Source organism: Corvus hawaiiensis, chromosome 15 (genome assembly GCF_020740725.1).
Source record: "Corvus hawaiiensis isolate bCorHaw1 chromosome 15, bCorHaw1.pri.cur, whole genome shotgun sequence".
Lineage (NCBI taxonomy): Eukaryota > Metazoa > Chordata > Aves > Passeriformes > Corvidae > Corvus > Corvus hawaiiensis.
Genome location: NC_063227.1, coordinates 20,512,592 through 20,539,119, shown reverse-complemented (window position 1 = coordinate 20,539,119; position 26,528 = coordinate 20,512,592). Strand labels below are relative to the sequence as shown.

Genomic DNA, 26,528 nt, shown 5'->3' with positions numbered 1-26,528 from the left:
GCTGTGGGCTTGCTCAGCACTGCTCAAAATTTAATCAAATGCACCTAGAAAAAAATGTAGTGTTAAGTCCCATTGCATTAATGTTCATTAGACTTACATTTTCCTAAATGTGACATGGCATCAGGTGTGTGTCTGAAGACTGCTTGTTCGGACATCACAGGGAGGAGTGCAGTGTTCCCAAAATGGCCCTCAATTTCCCCAAAGCACGTTCAGTAGATGAGCCTTGCAGAGACCCAGTTGGCCCCAGCCAGGGTGGCATCTGAGCCACGGGGACAGCTGGGGACACTGCTGTCACTTGTCATTCCACCATGTGATGCAGCCCAGCAGCTCTGGACATGAGTACAGATCACCAGGGTTGCCAGGCTGGAAGCAAACCTGCCCAGCAGTTTTTTTAGCCATTGTTATGTGAGTGCTGACTGCCTGCGTGTGGCACAGAAGCAAATTATAAATAACTGCAGGAGCTGTTCCTTCCCTCTGATAACAAGGCCAAAACTGCACATCAGCTTTATTGCGTCTTGTGCCGATCTCCCAGTTCACTGGCAGGCAGAGATAAGGCCCTGGCATACACAAATTACCAGTGATAGTCGTACCAAGGCTCCTGCCAGGGCACGTGGGTACTGATGGTCCCTCCCCATGGTGGGGACATACTGGTCAGTACTTTTCCAGATGCCGCAAAGCTTCTTCAGGGGTGTGTGATGATCTGGCATAACTGCAGATGTAGCAATAAATAGGCTACAGGGCCTTTAAGGACACCAGACATTTTTTCTCTGTCAAATAATTATCAGTCTCATACCCAAGGGCACATTCTCCATCAGCCCACGGGTGTTGCAATGATTTTGGTTATTTTATTTGTGCCAGATCTGAAGGTGCTTTATACTGTAACAAATATAAACTAAATAATCATGAGGGAAAATGTCAGATCTTTTTCCTCCGTTTTTATGAATTCCGTTTTGGTTTGGTGTGTACATTCCCAGGCAGACAGGTTTATGTCTCTGACACAGATCAAGATCAAGGATGACCCTGAGAAGGAGTGGCCTGAAACCTGCTCTCTCCCAGATGCCCAAGGAGCATCAATCTGGCTCCAGCCCAGAGCCGTGGGAGGCTGACTCCAGCTTCTCACACACAGAGGGCAGGGATCTCTGCAGGTAGCATCTTCTGAACTGTGGAAATGATGTTAAGACCTTTTCTGTCCTTTGAGATGCAAACCTGAAGGTAAGTCTGCAGTGATTTGGTTTTATCCCTTTAAAATATTTTCACAGTTTGGTGGGAAACTTCTGTCACAAAATTCTCTCCTTTTCCTTATTTTCACAGTGTTCAAAACAATCTACTCCAAAGGTAAACATTTCTGTGAATACTTCAGTAAAATGAAAGGTGTGTTTTGTGATACCATTCATAGCTTTGAAGACCTCTGAGTTCATGCCCTCAAAAGCAAGTGCAGCAGTGTTTTTGTTCCGGCTATTTACACCCTGTCAGAGCTCAGAGCTGAGTTAATGTTTCACCTCAGGCTGCAGTAAATTAGATAAAACAGTATTTCCTCATTCCCAGAATTACCCTTTTACATTGTCTGCACTGCTCCTTTTGCTGATACAGGAAAAAAACATTGCTTCATCCCTTTTAACAACTGTTGAGACTATTTTTAAACACAAAATATGTTTCTGTACTGGATTGCTTTTTGCTGAGGCATTTGTAAGACTACCAAACCTCAGCCAATGCTAAGTAATGAGAGCTGTCTTCCTGCTGGCAGATCTACCACCACTGTTTGATAAGTTTAGAAAGATAAGCCCATGTGAACCTCGGTGATTTTTCCACCTCATTTTTTTTCACCCAAATGCAGGAAAGTCTTGCTCCTTGGACAATAATTTTGGAAATTCTGAAGTGCTCTTTGAGGAAGCTTTTCAAAGAGGTCCTTCCCAGTGGAGATAGCACACACGCACACCTGCCAGCTGACAAGCCTGTGCCTGAGGGACTCTGCCAAGGAGCAGCTCCCACGCCTGCAGTGCTGGAGCTCCTGGGGAAGTGCCATGGGACCGGTGCTCACCTGTAACAGCAGAGGACAAGAGCTTCAGGTGAGGCATTTATCTGCTCTCTCTCTCTCCTCTGCTGTGAGCACACATATCCCACATGAATAACATGAAGCCACAGTCTTCCACTGTCCAGAACTCCTCAGCAAGAATTATTATTCTCAAATAATGAAAATAATAAGAGGAGGGGTTGTCCTATAATCAACATCCAGCCACCTCAGCAGCAGAACACTGGGATGTGTCTGTGTCAGCTCTCTGTGACTGTTCAGCACAAAATGAGAATCCAAAAGGTTTTGCATTGGGTACATTGCTGCAGTGCTTGGAGAGATGCTGAGAGCTGTGGGGGTCCTTGCTGCATCCTCACCTCCCAAGGCTCTGTGGCTGCTCCAGTGGCCCTGGGATGGATCCCACTGGTCAGTGCCATCTCATTTGCAGAGAAGCATAAAGCAATCATGGATTAATTTAAAGTGTTTGGGGAAGTTTTTTCCTTAAAAATATTCCCCATCCCCCTCTTGACAGAACAATATAGGCCTAGGTCCTTTGGGGGGAAGTTAAACTAAAAGAAAGTATTTTAATTAAACTTCTTTGATGTTTATGGCATTCAGAACAGTTCCAAATACCAGGCACCACCAATAGAGATAACTTTCTGTCTCTTGAACAGGAAAACTAGAAGCTAGTACTTAATGCAGCTCATTTAATGAGTACATCTTGAGCTGATCTGCTGTCTCAGAGTGTATTTTGTCCTATTAACATAAAAGTACGCAATTATTCCAATAGATCCTAATCTGGTGTAGTTAAAATATCTGCCCAGCTTTTGACAGCTGAAGTCACTTGTATGGATGAAATATTTATTTAACAAGTTAGGGAGCAAAAAGGAATGACATCATATCAGGTAAGAGCTTTGGCCAAAGATAAAGCCACAATTGTGCATTTATCTGAGATAATAACAAAACGTTGTGCACTTAAAACTGAGTGTCCAATTAATTGTCAGTTCCCAGACTCATTCCTGTATCTGACAAGAGGTTACACCAACCTTTTTTTACATTTAAATTGTATTCTTTATCTTTGAAGTGAAGTTAAAAGGCATGAACACTGGGTGCTGATGTGCACACAGATAAAATGTTTTCAGCTGGTAATAGGCAACGAATGAAATAGGGTACAGATTGGAAAAAACATTCCTGGTGTCAGTCCAGAACTTTTGCTCTTACTTTAAATGTTGTTTTGGTTCTGGTATGAGCATCACTGGCCCGTGGGCTCTGTTCAGAACACAGCAGGATTGGTGACGGAGCACTTGCTGTGAGCCTTTCGTGTTTCTCAAAGAGCAGCTGGAACCTGCAGGGCATTTCACAGCAGGAGCTGCCTCACCGTGAGCAGTGCCCGGTGTTGGGAGGGGGTGTTGCAGAGTGCTGGGCACCCCGGGGCTCGGAGGGGGCTCTGGGCTGCCCAGGGGTGCTCCTGCAGAAACAACAGTGAGGGTACCCACAGCCCCACTCCCCTGTGCTGGGGCAGCCTGGCCCCCGGTCTGCCATCCCATGAAGAGTGAGGATGGCACTTGAGGCACAGAGACGACAGGGCTGTGTGTTTGCTTGGCTTCTAACTAAGCAATTAAATACACTTGGAATTGTGGGGAGAAAAAATTGCAGTCTTGAGCCTGCTATGTAAATAACAGAACAAAATACAGCCCCACTGATGGCATCTCCCACAGCTGTGGGGTTTGAGCTGTGGTAGGAACCTGCTGCATCCAAGTCCCTCTTTGAGAGCAGGAGGAAAGAGCAGAGATGATGTGGGGATGGGGCTTGGCACTGAGGGTATTTGTCTGTTCTGTTCTGTTGTGTTCTGGGAAGGGAAGGGTCACTACCTGGGTGTTCCCTGGCAGAGGTCTCAGCCGATGGTGATGGCTGAGCAGCACTGCAGCCTGGGACCAGGGCCATGGATGGGAAAGCACAGACTTAGAGTGGTTCCTGTGCAGTCTGAGGTTTGAGGTTTGAGCTTTGTGTTTGCTTTATCATTTCACCCAAAAAAAGCATACTGGTAACGACTGAGTGGTTTATTTTCTCTGTTGCTGTAGACACCGTTGTCAAGTCACAGAGTTTGCTGTAAATAAGTCTGCAGTATAAAACAGCATTTCTTCTCTTAGAATGTCAGTTTTCTGCCTCCTCCTTCTAGCCTGTCTTTCAGGCATTTATTTTGGAAAATCTAGAAAGATAAGTTATGCGATGGTCTGGCTTGGCAGTCACCTTAAAGGCTGAAGGGGGACAGTACTGCTGCTGTGATGGCATTTCGCTCCAGGTCGCTGCTGGTGCCGAGCCTCCACCTTGCCCTGCCTACGCTCCTTTCTGCAGGTAGTCTTTGGCAAGAGCCCCACCCTCACCTCTCCTTGGAGCACGAGTGGGAGTTGCTGTTGTTTGAAGCTGCCAGGAGCCCAATGCACAACTACAGAAAATAAATGTGCTATGAACTGATTGATTTATCTGCATTTTCTAGCCCGGCAATTAATTCTGCTTTTGGGAGGCAGAACCAAAGCAGCAAGCAGGCTGTGAAGCTGGATCGGGGCTGATAATGCGTTCCTCCCTCCATGGCCCTGTGGTAGCACGCAGAGCAGCTTGTTAAGGAATCATCTCCCCCGGGATCTGCCGGCCCCAGCGAGGATCAGCCCCGGCTGCACCGCGGCAGAGCCGAGCCCGGCGGCGCCTGGACAGAGCGGGGACCCCGAGGTGCCGGGACAGGAGGGGTGGCAGCAGGGGCTTGGACGGGGTGGTCACCTGCTGTTGCCCTCCCACGAGGCTGCGACCTGCTGCTCAGGGCTGGCAAGTCACTGCTCTAACCTTACCTTTTGCAGATTGCTTTGACACTCATTATTACTGCACAGATACATCTTCCCATTACCTGAAGAACTCAGTGGCCCTAAATGTGACACAGCCCTGTGCTGGTGGCTGGTGGTGTCTGTGTGGGCTGTCCGGGGGTGAGCATTGGCCACTGGGCAGTGGGGCCAGCTCAGGGCTGGTGGCTGCATGCGGCTGTAAGTGTAAGGCATGTGGGGAAACTGAAGCAGCTGGGAGGATTCTGACCCAGGATTTGGGAAATGGTGCCCACAGGTGCTGGTGGATGCCCGAGGTTCCCGGGGTAGTGCAGGCACCACAGTCGGTTCTCGGTCCTGGGGATGTGGTGGCCAGTAAGGAGGGGGGAGAGAGAGCTGTTCTTGCCACTGCTTGTCTCCCCTGCTCCCAAGCAGGCTGCACCCCATCTCCCTGTCCACACTCTCTTTTTGTCTGAGTTTCTCACTCTTGAGACTTATATTAAATTTATCCCAGCCCTCAGGGAACTCAAAAGGGAATTCAGATGCTGTAGGTAAAAGCTACAGCATACAAGCAGTATTCCTGCTGCGAGGGTTTGGGTCATAACAGTTCAGCAGCTCACTGATACATCCCTTGGGAATGCAACAGGTCCATGTGCAAACCCAGTGCAGCAAAGAGAAGACAATGGAGGAGGAGGCTGCTGCCAAGGCAAGCTCCTCGAGCTACTTGTAAAATTCTGTGTTTCAGGGCCTCCGTGTGTGGCTTTTGATGGAGTTTTCCTTTATCTAGGGCAAAAGAAGTGAGCTGAATCTATGGTCTCTTCTACAAACCTTTCTGTTTCAGTCAAGTGGAATCAGTGTGGCTCTTTTTGAACCCTGGATTGTGTCCTTTATGTGTATCTTGCAGTTCAGGGCTGAACTGTTAGTATGTACAAACTGAAAAGTAACAACCAGAAACATTGCATCCACTTTTGAGAAATAATTGGACCTCGGGGCAAGGCAGAATGGCTCCCTCCAGCCTCGGGGATCCAGATGAAGTTTCTCAGAGCTGGTGGCCGTGCCCACCTCCTACCAGCACGGATGGGAGCAAGGCAGCAGCACGGCGCTGCTGGCCGGTGCCACCAGCCTGCTGCTCTTCGTGTCCTGCAGGTGCCCTGTGCTGCAGGGAAGCAGTGCCGATGGCACTGGGCACCCCGGAGGCAGAGCTGGCCTGGCCCTGAGCTGCCTTTGGAGTTTGGAGCAGAGATCTGCATCTTTGCAGAACTGAAGCTGTGCAGCCCAGAGTAAGAAAATGTTAACAATTTTCCAGATACTTCCCCCTCCCTTCTGAAAGGGATGCCTTGAGTTTAAAACAAAGCAGTCCATTTAAAACAAAAGAGTAATGAATATGGCAGCCCTTGCTCTTTTGCAAGTTTAAACACCTCATCTTTCCTCAAAGAACAGCTCTAAATCATTTTATTTGCAAGCCCTAAGCAGGAATTTGTATTCATGGTAAGACACTTATTGAGTTAATTTATTTAAGGCTGGGGCATAATTTCTAATAGTGGAGGAGTCCCTAGGCCCAGTGCAATTGTCTCCCTGATAGGGCATTAATATTTTAAGGGGTTATAATACTCTGTCAATTGATCTGTGTCTTTTAGGAAGTAGGTTAGCAGTTATTGATGGTCACTTGTGTGAAGGATTAGCTTAAGTAAAGCCGGTGCTTGGCAGAGCAGTGCCTGCCCCCGGGCCAAGTCCCACGTCCCGGCAGGAGGGGGCCCAGGGTCTGGGGCAGTGGGTCCGAATGGAATGTGGAGAAGGCGGAGGTTAAATGAGGCAGTGCACATGTGGAGGGTGCTGCTGCTGCTGCTCCACGGTGCCGGGCTCAGACAGCAGCAGGGGAAGCGCTGCGGTGCCTTCCTGTGGCTGCCAGTGCTGCTGCCCGCCAGGATTTCTTGGGGAAATGTGAGCCTGGGTGTGACCTGAGCGAGGAGGGTTGGTACGTGTTCTGCAGGAGGCTTGTTCATCTTGACAGACAGTCTGTTACTGATGCCACTCAAGAGACGGATGACTTGACCTCTGAGTACCTTAATTTCTCTGTTCTTAGAAGTGGGGAACATTTATGCTATTTCTTGAGTGATTTAAAATGAGGACAATTCCAAATTTAAAAAAATTCATGCTTATTTTACTGCTGTATTTAATTCCACGTTGCACTAGGAAACAAGGTGCTGAATGGCCTTTAAAAACAAGGTAATGTGGAAACCAATCCAGATGAAATACCTTTGGTGAAGTCTGTCTCAGGGAAGGGATGACAGGACCACTGAGACCTGGGCAGAGTTGGCCAGGGCGTGTTCAGACCCTCCAAGCCCTTGCTGAGAGTGATCAAACTGTGGCAGAGCCGTGGCCTGGGATGGGGGACAGTGTGAGCAAGTGCTTCAAAGCTGCTGCCAAAGTGTTGGCAAGATCTGACAAACCTGAAAGGGTACCGAGGTGCCTTCGGAGGCTGTCACCTTCTGTTTAGTGTTTTAGCTTTTATGTTTTCTTATACTCATCAGAGGCCCTGAGCTGGTGGAAAGCACTGACTGTAGGAACCTGAGTGACACTGAGGCCATCTGAAGGTGGCTGTGTCGGGCCACAGCTCTGCCCCTGGGACACCAGCACACACCCCCTGCGCTGCATGGAGCAAGCCAGAGACAAACAGCATGAGTGGCTCTTGGATACAAATCCAGTGTCACAGTGGCAAGCAAGTCAGTCACAGCTTTTCAGCACTGAGTGTGTTCTAGCTATTGTCCAGCAGTGACTCTGTTGGTGTAATGAACTCTTGGCAGCTCTAAGGTCACCTGGGTAATGAGCACACAGGGACTGGACTGCCAGTCACTGCAGCCAGGTAACCCTGCCGTGCCAAAGGGCTGGACAGCATTACTGGTGTTATAAAGAAAGATGAATTATTCATAGTGGGCTACAGTGGCCTTTCGTGGGTGTGCTCACTGGCTCTGAGGATAAGGTTTTACTTACTCCTATATAAATTATACCTCTTACTACAATAGGTAAAAGCATTTATCAACTGAAAGCTAAATTCTGCTCCATCAAATGCTGGCGCTTTGTGTTTCTAATGTGCATGACTTATTGTGGATATTGAGTATTTATTGAGGAAAACTGAACGTTGGCATGGAAGGACGTGCAGCTGCAGTGCAGCTTTGACTGTGCTGTCTGCAAGAGCAAAATAAATGTGCTGGGTAAAAGTGGGCTGTGGAGGTGCTCAAGACAGTATGGGGCTGGTTTTCACCCAAAACTTCCTGCGGTGAGGAGTGTTTCACTGCCCTGCAGAAACTCAGACTAATAGATGTGTAAGATGAATGATTGTGTCTGAGCTGTGCTCCTCGAGGCCCCATCTCCTGTTTTTTCTTTACGTGCTCATCTGTCAGTGTGTTGTCAAACCTTCAAAGCTGCGTCACTGGCAGCTCTTCTCACCCTCACTCTCTCCCTTCAGCCCCGCCGGCTCCTTTCCTGTCCTGGGCAAGTGCTGCCGAGGCAGGCAGGTGCTCAGCCAGAGTGGAGACAAAATAAAGTGATCCTGTCCATCACTGCTTTTCTCCTGGGAGAGGTCACTGAGTCCTTGCTGCTTTTCCCCTGCAGGGGTGGGCTGGGGCACGTAGCAACTGCTCGACTGCATGGATTGAGTGCTGAACTCCCCCAGCTGTGCCTGCCAGTACAGGGCTGCAAGGGAAACCAGTTCCCTTTGTCAGCGCCTGTTGGAGTAAGTGCCATCAAAGATGACCAAGAGAAGTAATCCCAAATTACCCAGTACACACAGCTTATTTTACATTTATCTGTTACCTGGAAGCTTGGGAGAAAACTTTCCACATGTTGACTGAGGATTTTGTGACCATGTATTTGCTGTAGCCTCTTGGTGCATTGACTATGCCCTTGGTCTGATATAATGTGCAAATAATCAGATGTCTGATGTATTTTCTCTATGTGTTCCTTCATCTTGGTGCTCCTCTGTTCTGTTCACTCAGATGACACACACTCTTCACAAATTCTACTTACTTGAGAATCTTTCTGTAATAATATATTTTATTCTGCATTTCCCACTCTAGCACACCCTGAACTGAGCAGAGCATTCAGTAAAGATCCTCAGTAATCCTCCTCTGCTTTACCTGGCATTGGAAGCAAACTTGGCTCCAGTTGTGCTGGTACTGCCATCACAAGTGCTGCTGTTCTGTATTGCCTGGGCCGTGCTTTCACTGACCAGACACAAATGTCCAAACTAAACAGTGTTGAAGGTTATGTTTTTCTGTTAAAATGAAACCCTTTACTGCACAGAGAGACATAAATACACAATCTTATTATAATTTCTTCCCACTACTGGTAATCTCTGATGAAAGCCCCTGCCCTATAACAGCAGAATTGCCATTGCATTAACTGGCACACTGAGCAGTGAAGAAATGCTGTGGTTATATTCATCTCTGGGCACTGGTATCACCTTTTTCTTGCCCAGGAGTACTTACAGATTTCCATTTCGCTGCCTCCCAGTCTTTGATATATTTATTATCATTACAGTCATCCTGTGCAAAACATGGGGTATTAATGAGGAATGCTCATGAGAGCTTCCTCAGCTGAACATCATGAAGTCTCATATTTTAACTGAAGTCTAATTTGTAAAATTAACGTCTTCCTGCAAGTCGTTTAAACAACCTGGACCAATCCTCCTCCTTTTCAATCAAAACTGTGGTCTAACATTGATGTGAGGGGGTAAATGATTCTCTCTCTGGTCCTGCATCATCACATTATAGTGAGGAGCACTTGAGAGCATCTAAAAACATCTGTGTACCATTTCAGAGAATGGGCTAGAAGAAAAAAGCCTTGCTGGAAATTCACATGTTGGCCCAGTATTAGAGCATATTGTGTGTTTTGAAAAAACCTATCCTTTCTCCAGTGAGATGCCCTGCATTCATAGTACTTGAATGTTCAAGTGTTTTACTGGCTCTGTATGGACAAAGTTGTTATTTCCTGGAGCTCTGCTGTCCATGGCACAGCACCAGAGAGGGGCATCTAGCTGAGGAGGCAGAGTGCCCTCTGGGCTGTGGGGAGCTATTACAGGAAGGATCTAACATAGGCAGAAAATTTGTGATGTTTGGGTTATTATGGTGCGGCCACATTGGAAGCTGAAGCTCTAAATGCCAGATGTGATGAGAGAGGTGCTAGGTCTGAAAAAAACGTGTGTGATTGGAGCAGCACTTCCAGCAGGGAGCTGAAGCTCAGAGTGGAGCAGAGCACAGCTCAGAGCTGCCACTGTGGCACCCACTCCAAGGCCAGCCCGAGGAGTCTTGGGCCAGCAGCCAAAACTCGGTTCCACTCCAAGAAAAGTCAACGAAACCCCTTTGAAGTGCAGTGACCTCAGCAGTACTGCACGCTGAGGGGCCTGCCAGCATTGCTGTTAATAGCAGGGGTTTACCCCAGGTACAGTCAATGGAGCGCAGAGTTACAGCCCTCCTGTGGGGCTGGTTAGGGGAGCCTGGGACTAAAAGATGCTGGAAGTGCCATCTGTGGACAGGATCTCTCTTGGCTTCAGAGTCTGACTGCTCTGGGAACTACCCACGCATTCTCCTATTTAATAAATCCCTTCCCATGGTGTCATTCTCAACATCCGCTAATTGCCATCCCATACTGACAGGAGAGGAGCTAAAGCTTGTCGAGGACTTCAAGACCTGAGTTGTCACCAGGGTCTTCTATGTGGTGTTAAAATAGAACATTGCTGAAAAATGACACTAGCCAGGAAAAAGGGCAGGAGCCACTGCGTATCAGGAATGTTTAACATCACTCCATGATGGTTCTGACTGTGCAGCATTTCTTTTCCCTGTCTCCTTCCCTTAAAATAATTTTTCTTAAACCACAAAACTTCGTCTTTCTTTTCTTCTTCACAGACAAGCAGAGCAAATACAGAAACAATCTCCAGAGATGTTCTGCAGATATTTTTCCTTCTTTTGTCTGTGTCTTTTCCTTCCAACCCAAAGGTAGGTGAAGGGTTTGTTTTATTTTAAAGGGAACTTTTGAATTACATTTCACATAAAAAATGTGGGTCAAAAGGAAACTATGCTTCCAGTTATCCAGCCCATCCTAATGAAGCAGGCTGCAGTCAGGGATGTGGTATAGGAGAGAGCAATCTGCACAGGTCCCTAAACCACAATATATCCATTGACAGTGCAACCCCCGATTTCCTGCTCAGAACCAGCACAGTTTGTAGTTTTTTACCAGAAATGCCTCCCGCAGGGCTCCCAGCTCTGTTATTACCGTCCTTGGACCTACAAGTCCCAAATTTCTTGAAGTATTTACATATATATTGTGCAAAACCTGGTTCTGCTGTAAGGTCCTGTTTCGTCTAAACCCTGCAGCTCCAAGGCCCTATTAACCCAGCTTTGAAGGAAACAGAAGAAAAAACCTGGGTGAGAGCTGTGAGTAACACCATGGCTGCTTCCTGCCCAGAGCAGGGTCCTGAGACTGGGATCAGCAAAGGCTCTGCCTCCCATCTCCTGCCCAAAGCAAGAACAAACTCTTAACCCTTCCCTTGGTTACACTTTCCTTGTGTGAGTGTGTGCCACTCTGCACCATAACACCTTTTACAGTCCAAACCCCTGTCCCTCTCACTGTCTGTGTGAGGGTGCAGAGCTGTCAGCCTCAAATGCAGCTCCTGCCTTCAATGTCCAGCCACAAAACATAAATTCTGACAGCACTGCCCACAGAGCTTTGGGGGTGCCTGTGAAGTGCACAATCCTCCACCCTTCCCCTGCAGTATTACTCCTGACAACAGCTGTAGGAGCTGACACTCACATTTGAGGATGAAGCTTATTTAGGGGACTAGAGATTAGAGAGGAGGAGCTGTTGGGCTGTAAGATTTGTCTCAGGTTGTCATAAATGGGAGGAAAAAAGAAATGCATGTTCCTTATACAGACTGTACAAGAAGGGGTGGGGAGAGGAGATTGGGTGTTACTGTAAAGGCTTGTGATCTACAGACCTTGCTTGATTTTCTGTGATATTTTAAGAACATTCTTAAGATACCGTGTGTGCAACCTGTAGCTATCGGCTGAGGCAATTTGCCATTTTCCCACCTCTTGAAGGTGCTAATTATTCAGCCAAGACAGCAATGTGAGCAAATGCTTGTGATTTCAATTATCTACTTGGTTTTAATAACTATTTTATGCAGTTTGCTTGTTTGAGAACAAGCTGGAAACAGTTGCAGCTGCACACCAGATGTGCCCAGCCCAACATGTAACAGTTCGTGTTTGTGTCCCCAGGAGGTGCTCCCTGGGCCATGGATCCCTCTTGCACGGCAGGGACACAGCATCGCTCCCCGGATTTGAGAACCTCACCACGGGGTACAACAAATACCTCCGGCCCTACTTTGGTGGTATGTTGGCTCCACACATGGGAGCATTTAAAATCAATCTGTAAGGCTCATGTGGAGGGGAGAGCAGGCTTTAAGCTTGCTCTAGGATACTGCAGTTTCAAAGGTTGTGTTTCTTTTAAATGAGTTGGTGTCCCAGGCTGCCCTCCTTTCTGTTGTCTTGAATAGCTGGTGCACATATGTGTGGGGCTTGGGAACATGTCCAGCTGTGAGGTGAAGAGCAGGGAATTTATAAACTTTAGCATCTCTATGAAAGACCTGACCGAATAACTAAGTTCTGCTCTAACTGTACAAGCTTTTGTTTAGAGCCTGACCCTTGTGAATTTCTGCTTTACTTTTGCTCATGTACAGCTATTACAGCTATTTATGCAGTTAAAGAGGAACAAAGCCATTCTTCTTGCCAGGAACATTGACTTTTGACACATGGTTTCACTTCACGCTGAGGCACAAACCTGTTTCAAACCCTGGTGAGACTGGAGAGTCAGGAGCAGGCAGGTATTTAGGAACTTACCTGAGGCTATTGAGCAATTTGGGTGTCAGGTCTCCCACCTTCCAGGTGAGTGCTGTCATCACACAGAGGAAAGGGTTTCTCAGAATGACATTCAGAACCTGAAAAGTATAACTGAAAGTTTAAGAAACAGCAGTGACCATTTTTATTTCTATTAATTTTAGTTTTGTGCCCGAACTCATTAATGAAAAATTGATAGAAAAATTTCTCATCAGCTTTCAAAAGGTCTTGGATGTTTCCTATTGTAGACTGACCTGCTGCTACTGGTAGCCCTGAGCTGCTTCCTTTTTCTGACCATGGTAATAAATTTCTGGGACAATACAGAATTTACCATCTTGTTATGCTGAGACCTGATGCAGGACTAGAAAAGCTCCTCTAAATCCTGTGACACCAGTGAGCAGATGCTTCTTTGTGAGATAACAGAGATCAACTGCATCTGCAGCAAACGTTAACCGAGAAGGGTCAGGACTCTGGTGTGACCTCCCCCCGAGGCTGAGTCCTCACAGATGTGTCCCGTAGTCAGTAACTGCAGTGGGCTTCAAGAGTGCGAATAGACAGAGATGTGAACAACAGCTACTTTAAAAAATACACATCTTTTGTAAACGAAATATATTTATGAACAGTTTAAAACAAACAAACAAAGCCAAAACCACCTGGAAAGAGATTTAGAAATTGTGTCCATTCGTGGTTCCTCGCTGTGATTTGGATGATGAAAAGGAGTTTCAGAGGTCCCACGAGGAAAGGCAGCGCTGTGTTGTCACCCAGGCAGAGAGGGCTGTGCTGGAGAGCGCCGAGCCGCGCTCGGAGCCCCGCGATCTCCCGGCATCGGCAGAGCCCGGCCCGGCGCGGGGTCCCTGCTGTCCCCGTGTCGCTGTTTCCCCGTGTCGCCGTGTCCCTGTGTCCCCCTCTCCCTGTGTCGCTGTGTCGCCGTGTCCCTGTGTCCCCCGTGTCCCTGTGTCCCCCTCTCCCCGTGTCGCCGTGTCCCTGTGTCCCCCTCTCCCCGTGTCGCCGTGTCCCTGTGTCCCCCTCGTCCTGTGTCCCTGTGTCCCCTCTCCCCGTGTCGCTGTGTCCCCCTCTCCCCGTGTCCCTGTGTCCCCCTCTCCCCGTGTCCCCGTGTCCCGTGTCCCCTGGCCCGGGCGGTGCTGCTCTCTCGCGGTGGATCCCGGCAGCGACGCTCGGTTTGCGGATCCGTCAGGTGGGAGCTGAAACCCGGCAAAGGCTAGTGCTCCTCTGGATTTCAGGCAGTGCCTGTTCTCGGGAATCAGGGACCTTCTCTGCCTCTCGCTGCATCCTCCCCAGGAGCCGGGGCTGCCAGCGCTCCCTGGGCTGTGAGAAGTGCTCTGCGCAGAGGTCCCTGGCCTGGCTGCTCTCTGGCTGGTGTGGGCTGTGAAGCAAGGAGCAAAGTGGCCCTGGCTGCCTGTCCAACGGCAAATGCCACTGAAATGCTGCTGATTTATACTGCTGAGCTTCACAGCCAGTGCTGCTGGATATTTTGCCCCTGCTACCATCACCAAACACAGAACCACAGCTTCCTAACAGTGACAACTGTACTTTGGATCATGTAATTTGTGAGCTTATTGCTCTGAAACTGTGTCTGACCCTCTGGGCCTCTGCAGTTTTAGAGACAGCAAGTGAGACTGAGGACAGTGCCCACCCTGCAAAGTGTCCTGAGAGGCTTTACTGTGCCCTTCACACTCCCATTCTCTCTGCTGAAGCATTTCTTTCCCTCTGTAGGAGAACCTGTACAGATTGCAGTGAGTCTGGACATCGCAAGTATTTCTAGTATATCTGAGAGTGACATGGTAAGTGAAAGAATTTTTATTTTACGCGGTAAGAATGAGATCTGCCTGGGAGACTTCGCATGTATTCCTGTGTGTTCAGCACAGAAATGGTCATTTTGAAACTGCTTTGCTGGTCTGTGGCCGTTGACCACTTTCAGAGGTGGGGTGAAAACAGGACTCATGTATGACTGCAGACTGTGGAGATGCCATTGTAATGTGGGCTTACAAGTAAATAGAAGTGGTTCCAAAAGTCCTACTGGTCAAAAACTCATTACCTTCTGGAAATCAGGCCCTGTGGAAATGGAAAAAATCAGTCCTGTGTGGCATCCCTTTCCTTCATGTGGAAGCACTTCGTGTGGGATAGGGATGGCTCTGTTGGACGTGCTGGCTCTGACTGAAGTCCTGGACAGGGTTTCTTCTCAAGGAGAAGAAGTAAGGCTTTGAGCTGTGACACAGTCTGAGGCTCAAAGGACTGGTCATCCCAAGAAAAGAAAGAAAATAAATTTAAATATATAGAGAACATCTTCCCACCACTGGTGAATCTGATTCATTCCACTTCTGATAACAGCTGGATTTCAAACATTGATCACTGAAAGCTCCTCTTTCAGATTGACCAAAACTATGGGCAACTTGGGTAAATTCAGCAAATAGTTTCAGTCTAAGCAGTCAGAAGTTCAGTCAGGAACAATTTCAACAGTTAACTTCTGCCTTTTCGAGACTACCACCACCAATTATTTTTTTCTACCTCCTCCCAACAAATTAATCAAGTTCACTAAATAAAATTTAGTAACTTTGCTAAAGCTATTCATTTTGGGGAAGGAGCAGAAGCAACAAAATCAGTTATTCACAAACCTCTAACTTAAATGAAGTGCCTCGTAGAATAGTTCCTGTTCTGGATTTTTTTCTTGATGATCCATCTAAATTTCTCTGGCCATATAGGAAACATTGCAGAGGCTCAATCTGTGCCTTGATAAAAGTTGGAAAATCAACCAGGATTCTTCACTTTTGCCACTACTATAACTCACTGTATTGAAAGCCATAACAACCCAATATTTGACATCACAGGCTGAAGGTAAAATTTTAAAAGTTGCATATGCTGACACTGATACCCTTTAATTCCTTAAAACATTTGAAAATTGGAGATGGGATGAAGCAGAAGTGCTTGATCTTCCAGAGCCAGGCAGCAGTTCTGCGGTGAAATGCAGTTGTTCAGGCTGTTAGCACAAGTGCCCATGCCAGTCTGCCTGTGACACAGATGTTCTGAAAGTAAAAGGCTTTGACTGTGAGGAAGGAAGTGAAATAGTCCAACAGTGCCTGTGGTATCCAGAAGTCTCAGCAAAGCATCACCTTCAGAGCTGAGTGGGCGCTGCTTATTCTTTTCTGTTGGGGCACTGTGAAAACGCTCCAGTCACTGCAGGTTGATTTTGGCAGGCCAAGCTCAAGTTAATCCCAGTGTTCTTAGATTCAAAATTCCTATTAAAATAGAAGGCACAAGCTTTCTTTTTTTCATTTGTTTGGGGTTTTATTAAGACCTCCCTGAAATAACAGGTGGGATTCACTTACCTTTTTTCTCCAAAGTGTCAATGCCTCTTTGATGACCAGATTTATAGTACGTGTGGAATTTCCCAGCTCTAGGCAATGACTGATCTGTAACATCACTGACTTGCGGGGTGCCCTCAAGTGTGGGCTTCCCAACTGTTCTCTTAACCTGCAAAATGGACACAAAAACATCATTTACAATCATTGCTCATTAAAAACATAAAGCACTATAAGTATAATCTTTAGTCCTCAAACTCCACACCTTAGAGTGGAAGTGTATTAGAAATATTACGGAGTGAATAAAACTGGGATGAAAACAAAGCTTGAAGCTTGGTTGAACAAAGATGTGTTCTGTCCCCTGTCACACACGTGGCGTGCCTGCAGCTGTGCCGTGCAGGTGCTGGACACGTGTCCTCCCAGGCTCTGCTCTCTTTGCCAGGATTACACAGCCACCATCTCCCTGCGGCAGCGCTGGACAGACCCACGGCTGGTCTTCCATGGCAACGAGAGCTTCACGCTGGACGCTCGCCTGGTGGAATTGCTCTGGGTGCCCGACACCTACATCGTGGAATCCAAAAGGTCCTTCCTGCACGACGTCACCGTGGGCAACCGCCTCATCAGGCTGTTCTCTAATGGCACTGTCCTGTATGCCTTAAGGTACAGAGACCTCTGGCTTTGGTGCTGCTGGCTCAGAATAGATTTCCAGAGTTACCCTGAACAGGAGCCGTACCAGCTGTCATGGGTCATGAGTTTAGGGTCAACAAGCCAGCTGTGACCATACTCTGCTGATCCATTTCCCCCTGTTCTGGCCTCCTGGAAATGCCAGTCAGGGATCAGGATCTCCCATCACAGTACTTGCTATGTCCTGAGACCTGCTCAGAAAGCTCATAAGTTTAGGTGTCACTGAGGAAAAGTCGAGTCAGATGGAGGAGGGGGAGGAATGGAAGGAGGACATCACAACAGTAAAAGTTTAACTGATAGTGGGAAACTATTTTCTTATCCAGTGCCATGTAGTGATGACTTCTGTTTTTTATCAAGAGTTGCATTTGTCCATGTACTGCAGGAATGTGCACTGCACTTGGGTTAGCAATTCCTACAGTACTCTCCTTAGCTTGCAGTAACTGGGTCCCAGTTACCTCAGCTGCACAGAAAAACTCACCTACCTCCACGTTAGAGCAAGCCAGAGCACGTGTGCAGTTAGTTACTGTGCCTCATGTTGCAAGTGGTGACTTCTTAAGATGTGCAAATTGTAGCAATGGGGGGAAAAAAAGGTGAATCTAAACTCTATATCCCAACAGAGCAAAGCAAAATTCCTCCCTGGGTTACATTTTCATTGGGATGGCTGCAGAGAGCACTTGTTCTTAAGAAAGGTTCTCAGTTAATTAATTTCATAGGTTCAGATAATCTAACTGACAGGGCAGAGGCCTTACGATCCAGTTTGCTGTGTAAAACAGCAATTTCATTACATGCTTTTATTGCAATTTTCAAAGTTCTTTCTCTGCCTACAGAATCACTACTACTGTTGCCTGTAACATGGACCTGTCAAAATACCCTATGGACACACAAACATGCCGACTGCAGCTAGAAAGCTGTAAGTATAACATTCTAGAAAACTCTAACTTTAGATTTTTTTATTCATAAGTAACTACACATGTTGTATATGTGGATTCAGCACAGTGGCTTTCTGAAGTAGACTTTTATTCCTGCAAATTATAATGTCCAGAAGAAAACAACTTCTGCATCATCATTCTTCAAATGTTTATGTTGTAATCCATAGTCCAGAGAACTCCTGTCACTGTGAAGTTTATGCAAAAAAGTGGTAATAAAGAATATTTTATTAAAGTGTAGGGAATTCAATCTTTCACAGAAAGGATGAAGTAATATTGGTTGCTTTTCAAAATTTAGGTCCTTTTGAACACACAGCTTCTTCAAAACTAACTTATGGGTAAGTGCAAGTACAGCAAGGAACAATTCTCATATTTTTAGGTAGCTACTACCTGTTGCACCCCCCAAATCCCCACTGTAAAAAAGACATAAGGAAGGGTGGTTCTCACTAGAATTAAACATGGTTCTCAAATCATGAGCTGAAATTAGGGCAAACCCAGCTTTGTGGTACCTGCCCCTCCACTAGGGCTGACTGCTGCAGGAATACAGAGGATGGGACCCTCGTCAACAGAAGAGTCTCAGACTGGGAAGTCTCAAGAAGAGGAATTATCACTGAATTCTGCTCTCAATTAGATTAAAAGCTCACCTATGGCAATGCTGGCTGAGAAAGACTCCAGGAAAAAGTAAGCCACTGCAGGGTTGTTACCCCAGAGCTCAGCCAGCGCAGTGCTGCTGCTCTGTACCTGTGATGAGCAGGCAGCCGGCTCCTGCTGCATGGCACAAAACCAAACTTCCACTATCTCAGCACTGAAAAGACCAGATTTTTTAACTTCTGGGGTTGCAGCATGAAGCATCTAGGGAAGCACATATTATTTTCACATTAAAATCATATTAGTTCACCATGGTTAACGTTATTACAAAGAATAGCTCCTGAAATAATAATGATTGGCCTCTTCTGCTAAAGCGGAGCATGTTTAGGCCTGGTTTAAAAGTGATTGGGTCCTACATCATGCTCAGTTGCTGTATAATTCCAGTGAAATTACATACATATTGCCCACTGGAGATTTCATTAGGATAAGTGCCCAGAAATAATGCTATTTAAATATACACCAGATGAATTAACAACAATCTATCACTTATTATAAAATTTTCCTGAGTAACCACGATTTATAAAACCACTTAGGAACTTCGAAAAGTCACATGCTTAGGATTCTACTCAGGGATTCATACTCTGGACACCTAATTTAGGAGTTCATCACGCCCAAGCTCTGGTAATTTGTGTCTAATAAGAAAACACAATTAGATGTAAATAGAGCTGCAACTGCATCTGATTCCTTCTACCAGGACAAATGGGTTATTATCAGAATCACAGCGTCCCTACACATGGTCTCAAAGAAGGGCTCTTAATAAAAGAATTAAATCAGTGAAACTGATGGGCTTGTTTCCTAAATTAAGTCAAATTTTTGAAGGGAATGTCAGGCTGGCAACTCAGTACAAGATTTGTCTCTCAGACTGCAGTATTCCTCAGTCTATCCTGAGGTCATGTCATCACTTACATCCCCGGAGGCAACCATTCAGATGGCATATACAGAGTCCCACTGCTTTTAGGCAGGAATTTGGTGTTACCTAAATCTTGTGTGCATTTATTTTTCCTCAGTAACTTAATGCCTTTGAGGGTAGGAGGAATGATTTGCAGAAAAAGTTGTTTTTATGAGCAGGTTTTCTGGGCAATGTGTACCCAGTCAGAGGAGCCTGGTTCATAACCACATAGCAGTCTCAGCTATAAGTTCTCAACTAACTGAAAATGCATTTTCTGATGTTTTAAAGCACTTGAATAGATGACTCCGTGAAATGTGCTTCTGCTCCATGGTAAGGGGCTCAGTGGGATCTGAATTTTCTTTTTTAACCACTGTGTTCTCCTGCTCTCCCCTCAGACTGAAGAGACTGCATTTGAGGGTTAACCACTGCAGTACTTCTATCCTGCTGCATGTAATCAAGCTGTGTATGACAGCAATGGATTATCTTTGAAAACATAAATACCCCGCGTAAACAATTGAAATAGGCTCTCAGCAGCCTTGCACGTTGTGTGTCGTTCCCAGAGGTTTGTGCTCCTGTCCAAATCCGGAGCAGGAGACCAAGTGTGGTGAAAGAAGCACAGCCAGTGTCCTCTGTGGTCAGACACAGCTCAGGGGGCCTGTGTCCAGCCTGCAGTGCCAGCATCAGGGTTCTGCTCCCTGCAGGAGACAGAGCAGGGCAGCAGCTGGGCTTTCACTGGCCAAAGCAGTCACAAAGTCTCTGTGTTCTCCTAAGGGGGCTACAATGAAAATGATGTCACCTTCACCTGGCTGAGAGGAAATGACTCCGTCCACGGCATCGAGAAGCTGCGGCTCTCTCAGTACACGGTGGAACACTACCACACCCTGGTCTCGAAGTCACAGCAGGAGACAGGTAAATTCTTGAGAGAAAAGAGCAGAGAAGGCTCTTCACTATTCCCCATCCCATCTCCGCTTGTTCCTGTGGGCCAGGATCTCTTGACTCAGGCCTGAACCAGCAAAGTCTTTAGCAGATCTTACTCTCACAAAAAGAGATGAACAGAAAGGTGATAAAATCCTATTAGTTGCAATCATTGCAATACAATTTCAATATATGAAATCTTATACAGTTGCAATCTGTAAGATGGAAATCCACAGAAAGATGGAGGTTTAAAATATACTGTATTCATTTGATGGATTTTTAATTTTTTTTAAAGTCTCCTTTTTTTTTCTCCACACGTATCTGAAGAAACTCTATCCCTTTTATCCAGGTGTGCAGTCTATAAATACTGCGGAGAGCAATGTTTACAGTAACTAGGAGTAAAATTAATTTTTTAAATATACATTTGTTTGTAAATTACAATTCTATCATGATGGATAACATATTTTTGTAGATCAGAATTCAATATTTTTTTCATTATCAGTGTAAAATACTCTTTTCTCCAATCACAGACACTATGAAAGGGGACAAAACTTCCTTAGAATGACAAGGTTTTACAGATATCAGTGTTTTGTTGTTTTGTTGCATACACAGCCCATGAACAACATGGACTTTGTTTCTACACTTCAAAGGGAATTATTGTTTATAGAGAAGAACTATATCCTGAAAACACTACTGATCCAGCCTCAGAACCCTTATGTCAGTAGTTACAACAAATTGATTTTTAAAAGGTGACTGATTTTTTTTGAGCACAAAAAGATACCATTATCAAAGATCACAAATCGCTAATGAAAATGGCGGTCTAATTCTCTGTGATTATAAGGTACTCGGATGCTTTGGAATGTGAGCCAGAGCCTGCTGACATCAAGAGACAAATGTTTTGTCTGATTTTCAGCCATCAGATAAGGCTGAACTTGGTAGTGCCCTTCAGAGCAGGTGTTGGGAAAGGTGTGCTGTGCTGAGTGAGAGAGAACGGGTGAGAGCATCGGCCCTGCTCTGCTCTGAGCTGAGGCCCTGCTGTAACATTCCCACTGTGCTCAGCTGCAGGAGCCCCTCTGCAAGGCGTGTGCTGTTCAGATGCCTCTTTGCCTGTCAGGGCTGTGTGTGCCCCTTGTGTGGGGTGTGTTGGCTGTGTGTCAGCTCTGAGGGTGTCCCCTTGTGTGGGGTATTACCTCCATCAGCTCTCTGAGGTGGAAGCAAGGCCTCTCCCATGGTTGTGGTGCGGCTCTGCTGAGCTACATCAGCTGAAGGGCCAGTGCTGGGCTGTCTCAATTTCACTTCAGGTGTCCTTGGGAATCTCACATTCACCAAGTCTCTTCCTTTCATGAACAGGCAGTTACCCACGACTGATATTACAGTTTGAACTGAGAAGAAATGTCCTTTACTTCATTCTGGAGACCTACATACCTTCCACTCTGCTTGTCATGTTGTCCTGGGTTTCTTTTTGGATCACACTGGACTCAGTGCCTGCAAGAACCTGCATTGGTGAGTTACTGGCTGAGGAAGTGAGAAGATTTAAGCAGGCAGAGGAGCCTTTGAAGGCTAGGCTAGCTTTTCTTGAGCTACCTGCTCAGGGATAAATGGTCTGCTTGCCTTCTGCTGTTCCTTGGGGCAGAGCTGGTTTGGTGTGGAGGAGATGCTGTGGCAGGGATATGTGCCCACCTGCAGGGCTGTGTGTGGCCAAGGCTCCCAGGAGATCCGCTGCAGAGAGTAGAGGACAGAGCACACGATCTTTGTGATGTGCTTTGGAGGGAGCAGGACGGGGGGTTTTTTTACTGAAAGCATGAAAAAGAAGAGAGGCAACTGCCTGTTGGAGCCAAGCTGCCAAAGGCAGGGAGAGCCTGTGTGAAGCCAGTAGCTAATGCTACAAAAGCATTTCAGTTGCTGTGATGGATGATTTGGATTTGGTAAGAAGTGATGTGCTTTATCTGGCTAGCAATAGAGAGCAATGACATGAGCAGAAGGGTAGGCCAAGATTTCTCCCACGTGTCCCCAAGAAAAGGTCTCTCTGTTTTCCAAGGAGTTACAACAGTGCTTTCTATGACAACTCTGATGATCGGCTCACGAAGTTCACTTTCGAAAACCAACTGTTTCATTAAGGCCATTGATGTTTATCTTGGCATCTGCTTCAGCTTCATCTTTGGTGCCCTTGTGGAATATGCAGTGGCTCACTACAGCTCATCACAGAAGTGTGCAGCTAAAGTACCAGAAGAGGTAAGGCCCAATGTACCTGAATAAGCACAGTGGTCTCGGACTAACAGCAATTAGTTCTCCATTAACTGAATAAGACTGATGGTCTTCCTGCTTCGGATACATTAACAATGCTTCTCCTGATTGGCACTAAACCTAAATTTTTGTGTGTAACAAACATATGAATAGCACAGGAGAGCTGTGTCTCTGGTGCACTTCTGAGCAGCAGCCTTAGCTGACAGTCCTGTTGAGTTCATGGGACCACACTCAGAAGGGCACTTGGGCCTGGCACTGGAATTGGGTCCGTAGTCCTGAGTTGAGCTCTTGTGAGCTCTTCTGCTCCTTTCAAATGTAGCCAGAGAAGAGCCAGTATAACACAACTCTTCGCTCTTCTATCAAACAGCTCCAGTAACTCCAATAGAGGGAGATACTTCCCTCTACCAGAGGAAAGCTGAACCCTTCTTCCTCCCTTTCAAACATCAGTCCCACAGTGTTCTGTGGGGATTGTGAGAGTGAGTTGTTCAAGGGCTCTGCTTTAGTGGGAGAAATTAAATAGTCAGGTATGACTGTAGTCCAGTGGTCATCAAGGACCTAAATCCTGTCAGGGGCAAAAGAGGTTTCCCACCTCAATACTGAGTTCCCCAGGCATTAAGTTACTGTGTAGACAGGAAGAGATGGGTATCTTGTAGGAAATGGATGTTGGATTACTCAAGACTTGCTCAAGGATCTAAAAATATCTCTGGAAATACAGTGGTGGAAACAGGCATCTCTGGGACCTCAGACCCTCCTAAGATTAGGGAGCAGCTGACAGGTGTGTTTGAGTATTGGGATGACCACGTATGAAGCTGTGCTCTTATTTCTTTGTCCTTATGGTCTCCTTGCACTGCAGGAGAAGACAGACCTTAAAACTCTTGTTTCCTAGGGGCCTGCAAATGAATTAACTGAAGAAATGGAAGAAGTTAACATCACCAACATCCTCAACAATTCCATCACCAGCTATAAACAGAAAATCAGCTTCGCAAGCATTGAGATTTCCAGCGATAATGTTAACTGCAGTGACTTGACCATGAAAAGTCATGAGAAAATCAAATGTGTCTTGAGAAACAAAATGCACAGGATTATTGGTTATTTCACAATTCAGAACCCTGGCAATGTGGACCACTACTCAAAATTGCTTTTCCCTTTGTTTTTCATGCTGGTCAATGTGTTTTATTGGGCTTATTATCTGTACTTTTAGTAGAAATTAATTGCTTCATTCTACTTCAGCAGGAGAGGAATTGTGCCAGTGGGCATCCAGGTACCTAACCTCAGTGGATTCAGTGTGGACAAAAAACTTCCTTGTGTTTCCTGAGGTACCCAGCAGAAGAGTGTGTGAGGTGTGCATGCAAGTCCTTGGTGTGTCAGCATCAGTAGCACTGACTCTGACAGCAGCCTGTTCAGCTGAGTGGCTGTGCTGGGCTCTTCTGCTCATAGCTGCATTTCATTCCACACCTCACCTGGCTGGAGAAGGGTGTGCAGGACTGAACATGGCAGCTACAGAGCACTACAGGCAGCAAAATTATTTTGGTAGCTTGGAGCAGGTTGGAACCTTCGAGTTTAGATGTCCCAGAGGACGTATAGGATCATAGCTGTTATTCTTTGTTTGCCAGAGATAACAAAGGGACTGTGATTACTGCCTCAATAGCTGCTCTGTTGCAGTGAGAGAGCCCTGAGGCAGCAGCAGGAGCGCAGTGCAGCGCAGCACAGAGGGATGCTCCTGTGCATGGTGCTGCTTTGTCCCAGGTGATGCAGTGCCAGGCCGGTGATTCAGTACTGCACAGTGGTGCCCCATTGCTTTTAACATCTGTCACTCCTTGAGGTAATCCTCACTTGCTGAAGTTCTCCATCCCTGAGACAGATGGAGGGCTTGTTGTTGGTAGAGCTGCATTTTTTCAGAGATTTGGGAACGTGAAATAGAGGCAGCAAAATCGTTTTGTAACCCATCTCTTACACTCTTCCTGCTGTGCTGCAGTTGAACAGATTCTACCACTTTCCATGTCTTCCTCACAAATTATTTTTTGTCCTGGAGCATGTTTCCTTCAGCTTTCACTGCTACAAGCAGCGCTCACTTCTTGCACAACTGGCCCATTTGTCATCCCCTCTTTTATGTGGCTGTGCAGCTGTGGCAAGTCAGCAGTGCTGCTGGGTGAAAAACGTGTGGGTTGGGGTAGGCTAGTCTAAATCAGCCTTTCACTCTCTATTTAAGGCTGTAACACTGTTACTTTTTTTAAAAAATTAGTATTCTAAGTGGTCTCTGGAAACTGCCCAAAGTCAGCTTTGTTTATCCTGCAGTTAGCAGGAGCCAGAGTTTTCTTTTAAAGATAAATTAAATGTGGCACAGTTACATTAAAGAACCAAATGCCATTTGGTACTGTGTAGCTCAAGGGATACTGGGAGTCTTTATTTCCTGATTGTAAAATAAATGGTTTATGGCAGGTTCCCCTACCCCACCACCCTTTTTTTGCCTATGCTACTTTCATGAGAGGGGGCAGTCCTGCAGTTATGTGGGCAGAACTGGAATTGCCTGCTGTGGCTCCATTCAGCTGAGTTCTGGCTGAGTGAGGCCTCTCAGTCTGTAGCTTATGTTACAGTCTCAGCACGCAGTGTTTGCTTAGCTTAAGAATCTCTTCTTGGGGTTCCTATAGAAGGTGAGCAGAGCACATGAAACTATAGATTTTTTACTTTAATAACTTTTTATTGAACCACTTCACCATGCTATACTGTGAGGGATCTAACCCACGTATTCATAAATCATACCTTTTACAAAGAGCAGCACAAGAAGACAAAGGGGAACAGACTGACAATGGCAAGTGGATAAACACAAACTCCAATAATGAAGTGTTGGCTTGTATATACTGGCATTTAAAGTCCATTCCATAAAAATGTAATAAAGTGAATGTTTGTGATATGAACACAACCCCTCAGAGAGATTCTCTACTAGAAAAAAATCTGTATCTCTTTTCTGTATTGGTTTGTTTCTTTAAAACCCAACTGAAATGCCCTAATGTGTTCTACACTAGCTGCCAAATATTAATGTTAAAAAAAGGAATTTCTTTGTACAAAGCCTTCCAAGATCATCAAGTCCAGCTGTTCCCCCAGCCCTGCCAAGGACACCGCTAACCCCTGTCCCCAGGTGCCACATCCACAGAGCTTTTAAATCCCTCCAGGGGTGGGGACTCCACCACAGCCCTGGGCAGTCTGTTCCAATGCCACCATGTTTTCAGTGAAAAAATTTTCCATAATATCCACCCTGAGCCTGCCCTGGCCCAGCCTGAGGCCGTTCCCTCTCCTCCTGTCCCTGTTCCCTGGGAGCAGAGCCCGACCCCCCCGGCTGCCCCCTCCTGTCAGGGACTTGTGCAGAGCCACAAGGTCCCCCCTGAGCCTCCTTTGCTCCAGCCTGAGCCCCTTTCCCAGCTCCCTCAGCCGCTCCTCATATGACTTGTGCTACAGACCCCTTCCCAGAAAGGCCTTTTCCAACGTGATCAATTCCATGACTTCAGCAGATGGCTCTCTCACAGCTTGCTTTCATTAGCTGTAGCTTTTGTTACAACTTTGCTGCTTTGACATTGCTCAGGTCTGGCACCAGGGGTGAATCCTATTTCCCTCAAGAGAGAGGAGCAGTTTATGCAAGATCCACGTGCAGCAGAGACAAGGTGAGAGGATGTTGTGCATATCACAGCTTGGTTTCTGGTCACTTTCCTAGAGGAGGACCGAGATAGAATGGCCGTACATTCACTGTTGTGGAGAACACTCAGTACTGGTGCGAGAGAAAGCAGGAGAAGCTGAAGGAACATCCCCGAAATTTCCTCTTGGTGCCTGATTTCCTGGCTGGTTTTAGGGACAGGTAGTTTTTGCTGATGTGACTTTCCATTATAAAGTTTCCATTGCTTTGGAAAATATTAACTTTGCTGCGTAGATCAGACAGGCCCTACAGTTATAGCTGGAATATCCTAAAGATTTAGTTCCCAGTAATAATAGGGCTAAACCACAGCACCGCCAGAGGCAAAAACTATATTATTTGAAATGAAACTTCTCATAAATATCCAGCTATGAAGTAATTTTATATCAGCTGCTCTTATATAAACTGGACAAGGCAAACTGTCCTATCCATCAACATTAAGGTTGCCAAGAAAAATTATTCTTTATTCATTGTCTGCAAGTTTTGGAGATCTCCCTTTCCATTAGACTTTCCCAG

The 26,528-nt window shown here is 46.3% G+C and overlaps 1 protein-coding gene across 4 annotated transcripts; it reads left to right on the top strand.

The window, feature by feature from the left end:
- The first annotated feature begins 1,983 nt into the window (after window positions 1-1,983).
- LOC125333641 (gamma-aminobutyric acid type A receptor subunit pi) lies at window positions 1,984-25,245 on the top strand. 4 transcript variants are annotated; one of them, XM_048319692.1, is made up of 10 exons: window positions 1,984-2,066; window positions 10,722-10,811; window positions 12,090-12,202; window positions 14,442-14,509; window positions 16,467-16,684; window positions 17,536-17,618; window positions 19,943-20,080; window positions 21,437-21,589; window positions 22,125-22,318; window positions 23,217-25,245. In XM_048319692.1, exons 2-10 carry the CDS (start codon window positions 10,756-10,758, stop codon window positions 23,529-23,531), a joined length of 1,338 nt encoding a protein of 445 aa, XP_048175649.1. In that variant the 5' UTR covers window positions 1,984-2,066; window positions 10,722-10,755; the 3' UTR covers window positions 23,532-25,245. The 4 variants fall into 4 exon arrangements, with proteins under 4 accessions (XP_048175649.1, XP_048175651.1, XP_048175653.1 ...); XM_048319694.1 differs by having other exon boundaries at window positions 22,237-22,318; window positions 23,217-23,325; XM_048319693.1 differs by lacking the exon at window positions 1,984-2,066 and adding an exon at window positions 4,177-4,735.
- Window positions 25,246-26,528: the final 1,283 nt, after the last annotated feature.